This window comes from Mytilus trossulus, chromosome 8 (assembly GCF_036588685.1).
Source record: "Mytilus trossulus isolate FHL-02 chromosome 8, PNRI_Mtr1.1.1.hap1, whole genome shotgun sequence".
In the NCBI taxonomy this organism is placed as follows: Eukaryota; Metazoa; Mollusca; class Bivalvia; order Mytilida; family Mytilidae; genus Mytilus; species Mytilus trossulus.
The window spans coordinates 14,799,656-14,807,129 of record NC_086380.1 but is presented as its reverse complement, the minus strand read 5'-3'; the positions used below and the strand labels follow the sequence as shown (position 1 = coordinate 14,807,129).

At 31.7% G+C, this 7,474-nt stretch overlaps 1 protein-coding gene across 1 annotated transcript; it reads left to right on the top strand.

The window, feature by feature from the left end:
* Positions 1-551: 551 nt before the first annotated feature.
* LOC134728345 (TLC domain-containing protein 2-like) lies at positions 552-7,073 on the top strand. Its single transcript, XM_063592931.1, has 4 exons — positions 552-880; positions 3,734-3,816; positions 4,382-4,464; positions 5,346-7,073. Exons 1-4 carry the CDS (start codon positions 633-635, stop codon positions 5,766-5,768), a joined length of 837 nt encoding a protein of 278 aa, XP_063449001.1. The 5' UTR covers positions 552-632; the 3' UTR covers positions 5,769-7,073.
* The last annotated feature ends 401 nt before the right edge of the window (positions 7,074-7,474 follow it).

Here is a 7,474-nt window from a genome sequence, read left to right as displayed (position 1 = left end):
AGGACAGGACTTATGAGTAAAAAAAAAAGGCAGGATGAGACACTTGCAAAAAAAAAAAAGTCAGGACGACAATTTAGGTAAAAAAAATCAGGATAAACTAAAAAAAAAAAAGGCAGGACCGAACAGAGTGAAAAATAAAAAGGCAGGACAGAGATTACAGCTAAAAAAAAAGGCAGGACAACATTTTTCATCCTAGCCCCCCCCCCATAAAAATCAAATGGTAGCTCCCTTATAATCGGCATGATTTTATCAGATGACAATACTAATACTGAAGTAAGGCTTGCACATAGTTATATATTTTAATTCAGTCACGGACCCGCGATGTCACGGGTGTGTTCTAGTATATGTTATCACTTGCAAAGGGGAGGCAGGAACCCAACAACTTTTTTTAATTGATTCTTAGGTATCGCATGCCTCTTTTTCGACGTATTATTAAGATGTGCACGTTGGTCAACATCTTAACCTTATGTCAAATCAGTTGCCGACAAGTAAACTCTAATAATCCTATATGATATTGTTTTGGTTATGACTAGGCAACGTGCATTTGTTTATATTCCTCGCTGTGTTAAGCGGCTTGTCACGTGACGCAGGGCTTGACTGAGAAAAGTATATGACAGTCCACATGACTCGAGATGACAGGGTTAAAAACAAATTTTTCAGATAACATGGCATCTGAATTTTCAGCTGGACAAGATGTCGAGCGCTGGCATGGCTATACAGTATTTTTTGGTGCCATTCTCTTTTTTCAAGTCTTAAATCTCGCAGTAACCAAAATCGGCAACCCCAAATCAGTCCGGTCTGATATCGACCCATGGCGTTGGAGGAATCTATTTATTTCCTGGATACACGCTGCAATAGTTGGAACTTGGGATATTTTATGGTATGTCTACACGCAATACTCCTGACGAACATGCAATCATGCCGAATAAAATTATTAATATCCCTTACATCATTAAAAACCTATTTGCATTTTAAAACATGTCTTCAAACTGTCAAACTGTAAAACATAACTATTTCATGAGTCAATTCCTTTCTAACTGGTTTAAACAGTTTGTTCTCATGTTGAGCTGATTTGAAAAGTCCAAAGTTAGTGAGAGTTCAATAGACCACTTTCGAGTTCATCCGTCACCGGCAAAAACTCGTCAATTATGCACGCCTTTATGACGTCATTTACCAGATAGAGGGGCTCGCCTGTATCCCTGCACTATTTACGTTCTTCAAGCGTCTTAGTGATCGTCTTTGTGCAGGATAAACTAGAAATAATGGTTGCTCTGTAGGTACTTACTGACAATTCCCTAGTGACAGCAGTGTTGATTGTCTATTTTCAGAATTCAATTTGCCAAATAATTCGTACAATATAGAATTATAATTTTCCAACCACTCGCTCAACATTGTAGGGAAGTGACGACGCCCCTAAACGCACAGATGACGGTGATAAAGGCGCGTATAATTGACGAGTTTTTTCCGGTGACGGATGAACTCGAAAGTGGTCTATTCTTTGAGGTGTAGATCCAGGTTTATGAAAAAAAGGGGGAGGGGCATTATTAAATTGGCACTGGCTACGGTTACATGGAAATGTAACAATAATAAAAATATTATTGTTACATAGGAGACTAATTTCCAGAATGCAAAGGCGGATAAGGAACCGATTAATTACGAATGTAACAATAATTACTGAGGCTACGGTTACATTGCGTTATTGTTACATCATTGTACATGAAAAACAGCAATATACGATGGGTCTATTAAAATGTACTAGATAATAAAAACTAAAGACATTTATTTTATATTTACAATACATACAATTATTAAATATAAATTCTTTAATTATTTATTTGCAATGACATTTTCTACATATCCAGTAAGTGGTTTTTTGGAGCATTTCTAAGTCCGACACATTTTTGGTGAAACCACTCCTAGCAGTCATCACACACCAGTGATGCCGCACTGTGAACGTCCGTATCACATACTGTACAGTTCCATTCTGCGATATCCCTTTTTGATGATAATGCAACCTTTAATGTTTGCCATGCTTCCGGTGAGAAATACTTTTTCACTCGAGCAATGTTTATGTTCTCATCTAATATTTTGGTTGGAAGCATGTCATCTTTCAGTATGGTCACATTGCCGTTCATTACGGATGTAAGGTTTATCTCGGATTTCAGTATCCAACTTAGCAAAGCTGAAAAAAAACAATAAATTATAAAAATTCAAGAGCCAAAATATGTTCGTCTTTTGAAATTCCAAGCTTCTCAGTAGTCACTTCCCTCTTGAAAGTTCTTAGTACATGGAAAAGACATATTAGTAAGGGTACATTTGGTATTTCTTCCCTAATGACGTCTCTCTCGATCATGTCTTTGTCACTCATTACACATTGAATTTTGGTCCAGTTTTCGTTGTACTTTTTGAAGAATTGCGTCATTTCTTATATAGTTTCTCGAGATTCGTCAGAAACTATCCAGAATGCTTTAACCTCGCTCTCGCCGTTTCCATCAACAGACATAAGTACAAAAAGAGGAAGACGCATTTCATTAAGTTTGTAAGTTTAATGATTGCTGTTTTTCATGTAACAATAACGCAATGTAACCGTAGCCTCAGTAATTATTGTTACATTCGTAATTAATCGGTTCCTCATCCGCCTTTGCATTCCGGCATTTAGTCTCTTATGTAACAATAATATTTTTATTATTGTTACATTTCCATGTAACCGTAGCCAGTGCCTATAAAATTATGACAAGACACTGTAACTCTTTATGTTGGAGTCAAAGTCTATGCATTTATCATGCACAAAGCTCCATGAATCCACATGTGCTCACATACATGTACATGCTATCCCAGTTGCTTGGTTGTAGTCTATCACATTTATTTTTGGTATTTAAAAGTTTACTCCAACTTAAATTTGGGTGATTAACCATGTAAGATCAGCCAGCTGATATCACAGGAAGGAGTATTTACACAGGCACAACATATGAACACAGTACAGTTATGTAGAAATTTAGCATTACTCCCTCAGCTGCCACCTTACATGTAGATAAATTCAATAAGTATAAATCAGGCCATTTGTTCTTGGAATAAATGTTTTTCACATTTCTCCTTACATTCATGTATTTTTGGCATTGCAAATCTTACCACATTTCCTTATTTTTTATATAAAATAAGATGAAAAACAAATTTAACAGACTTTTGTATACATACATGACATACATGTACAAATGTTCATGTATACAGCAATAAGACAAAACCCATATTGCTGATTGTACTGAGAATTTTTAAATTCTCAAAAGCTCAATTAGGAATTTTAAGATCAATATAAACATGATAAAGTATTGTACAAATAAGTAGTTTTCATATACAATAATATATAACAAATCTTTTTAAAGGAAAAACAAACCCCAAAAGATAAATCTACTGTAGAACTTCCAAGTTGAATAATGATTTTCTACACCGAAAAGTCATAAACAGTCAAGAAAGTCATGTTCTAAATTAAGATGAAATTTGTGTCATACATGTATGTGTAGGTGTTGGACAATATGTGCAAAAAATGAAGAAAAAAACCCCCAGTGAAACATGTAGGTTTATTTTCAAATTTTTAATATAGAAATACTTTAATTGTATATACATGTAAGACAGCTAAGACTACAAGATGCAATGATTTTACAATAAACAGAATAAGTTTTATTATGTTCAACCAGAAAGAATAATTTGAAGATGTATTTTTATTTGATTATTCCAGTTTGGTGCTATATCCAGAGTTTATGAATGATTTGATAGCTTACAACAATTTTTTTATATATCTGATGATACCTTTTTCAACTGGTGAGTACAGATGTAATTAAAATGTATTATTTAGTCAAACAAAAATGTACGAACACACTAAGAAGTATTTAAGTTTAATCATGTTAATTGTAATTTAAATAAAATTGTGTGTTAAGCGATTTCTAAAACTTAAAATGTACATGTTTAATTAGGATTTGACGGACATGACAGATTTGACTGCAATATCACAGTTATTTATAATGCAAGTTATTTAATTCATATGAAATTGAGACTATTGGTTGATTGCGCTGAAGGTATAATTCCACCAAATCATGGTAGGTCACATCCGTATGTATACAAAAGTAGGTAGAAAAAAATATTCCTTTGAATTTGACAGTTGTAGGTAACTAATCCCACATATTGTATATGATTTTTATAGAATGAAGATAATAACATCTGTCTGAACTATATTTAATGTTTCATTTTATTATATAAAAATGTAACTTACTTGAATACCTGTTATTTGTACAATAGTTGGCAGATTGCAGGATAAACTTAATAGAATCTTAGATGTGTTATTAACACCTAATCCATAAGTATAATGTGAATATTATTTGTTTTGCAGCTTACTTTGTGTATGATAGTATAGATATGATTGTGAATAGGAAGATTTTAAATAACTGGGAGTTAAGTCTACATCATATAGCTGTAAGTATAATAACATTGTGCCATATTTAAAGAGTAAAGGGGGATGAAAGATTCCAGAGAGAACAGTGAAACTCATAGATAGAAAATAAAAAGACAAACACACAAATAATAGTACAAAAGACACAGCATAGAAAATTAAAGACTATGTCAAGGAACAAGATCCCCACCAAAAACTGGGGGTGATCTAGTATATATGTATAGTATTCTTTACAAATGTCCATTGGTTTGTTATTCTTTATCAAATTTCATCAAAGATTATATTTAGCATTGGCAGTCGAGCTCAACCATGTCAATTTCAGTCTTAATTGACATGGATTGTCAGTTTTCCTACCAAAGGTTGGGGTTCTCTCCCATCACTAAGGCTTCCTCTACCATAAAAACTGTCACAATGGAATAGAACAATAGTGCTGAAAGTTATACAACTATTAATCAATAAATCTAAAATTTCTTATAGACAAAGTTTTGTTTGAATATTAGAAGGAACCTTGCAGTGTTTATTATAGAGCAATATTTAAAACTAGTCGATTGTACATGGTGTGTGGTTTTCAAAGATGAGCAATACCTTTACCATATTCAATTCAATTGAAAAAACCCTGAATGACTTATATTATAAAACATCAAATTATCATGAATAAATAAAAAAACAGATATTACAGACCGCCACAAACAACAATTACTTATTTACAGGCTCCCGGCTTAAGACAGACACATACAGAATGTAGAGGATCTAGAATAATTATAGTAATTGACAGCAGCATTAAAGTAGTTTAAACATTGGAAGTTACTTTTAATTGATACAACATGATGCACACTTATTTAAAAAAAAATAGCTTGTTTCTAATATAAAAATTTGAATTATGTGTACTTAAATTCTTTTGCAGGTAATCTCCATGTTTTGGTACAACTTTCATGCCAGGATATGTATAGGCTACAATGTCCTGGCATTAATGGCGGAAATCAACAGTTTCTTTCTTCATACTCGAAAACTTTTACAAATGTGCCAAGTAGGTTTTGATACAAGACTATACAAAGGGGTATCTTATATAAATCTAGTAACATTTCTATTATGTCGTATGACCTCTGTTTCCCGTATTTTTTATGGAATGTACGACGAAGGACACAGGGTGCCATCATTCTATTTTGTTATTCTGACAATGTCAATGATTGTGATGGCTGGTATTAACATTATATTATTCTGGAGATTATTCCAAACGGACATATTACGGACACAAGACAAAGTTCTGAAGGATAAAACCATCACAGTTAATGGGAACAACAATAAGAACCACTTAAAAGTAGATTAATTTTATTTATGTTTTATTATATGACTAAATATTTAAAGAACATGTAGTACAATAGATGGATTTCAAAGACATCAATTGAGTTAGAGTTGTCCCCCTTGGGCTATATTTTTGGGAAAACTTTTTTTGGTTATTTGACTACACATGACAATACACACAAGTCTTGGGACAGATACTTCCTAAATCTTAGGGATGAGTCAAACAAACTTAAATGAATTATAATATGTTCATAAAGCTTTTTCTAAAGTCTATCAGTTGATTCTTGCTGATCTATGAAGAACTTTTGGCAATTACACCTCCAATATTGCGAAAAAAGGAATCAACTCTTGCTCAAATTAAGTGTATCAAAATCTATCTATCATGTCTGTAGAAAGAATTATTAGAATTCTTTATAGTAAGATAATTGCATTTTTTTTTATTGTTCTCCTATTGTAATATAATGATAGATATTGTATCAGTTTAGATTGCAGTGTGATTTCTGTCAATATCCCAGAATTTTGCATTCCATTGGGAACCACTTATTAATAGAAATACCGGTAATTGTTGGCAGCATGTAAACAAATATACAGTATATTAATAGCTATGTCTAAGCAAAAATAAGCATAGATTTCTTAAGGCAAAACAATTTGGATGTTTCTTGCCTCCCTACATACCCTTAATATCAATGCCTACCAAAAACTGTTTTTATAGATATTTTTGGTTAATCGTATCATTGCTAAACACATTTCTCTATTTAGTTTGTAAAATAATGAAAATAAGATTGATATATTTACCTACTGCCCTACTTTTTTTAAAAGTGTACAATTTTTTGTCTAAAGCACAAAGACTTTCTTTTTAAACATTGAAATCCTTGATCATTCAGGGAAAAAACTGTGAGAAAAAATGGTGTTCTCTACATATTTTTTATATACATGAAATTTGTCTTTCATACATGTATAGTGGTTTGGATGGGGGTATTGAATCTCTTGTTCTGTTTTCAATAACATTTTGCAATGTTTTTCTGTATAAATTTTTCTCAGATTATTTTTCAATTCTTCCATTTTTAAACTTGATTTTTGAAGCTCATCAATATTTTTGGGGTAAAACCATAATCATTATATTTTATTTTCCAACTATTAGTATCCATTCAGTAAACTGCAGTCTAAACCCTTGTATGTAATAAATTATCCTTCATGTGATCCCAAATGTCTCCTTATTTAATTTTTGGAGTAATCAGGTTATATGGAAATGATTCATGTATTGAAAAAAAAATGTTCTTTATTATATAGATGTTTACAGATGCGTTTATCATTTACCATGTTGAATAAGAACAAGAACACATTTAATTATGTATGTTATAATTAAAATCTTAATTTATTTTTAAAAGATTTGAGGAAGAACATATCTGTAGTTATTTTGAAGTTTTGTTGATTTTGTAATGTTTTTTTCTTTTTACACAACACTGAAACTTAATAAAAATGGTTTTCATATATTTCAAAAACCTGTTTGGCTCTAAACAAGAATAAAATTAGAGGAACAAATTGTTCATGAATTTTAAAAAAGCTCTATATTTTATACTGTAAAATTGTATTTGAAATATATTTTTTACGAATATAGTGGATCTGTAAAGACCCTTAAATTTGTACAACCATGTCTACACTATACTTTAAAAATCTGACACAGTTGAAAAACTTCTTGAATAAATTTCAATTTCCTCCATTTAATGATTT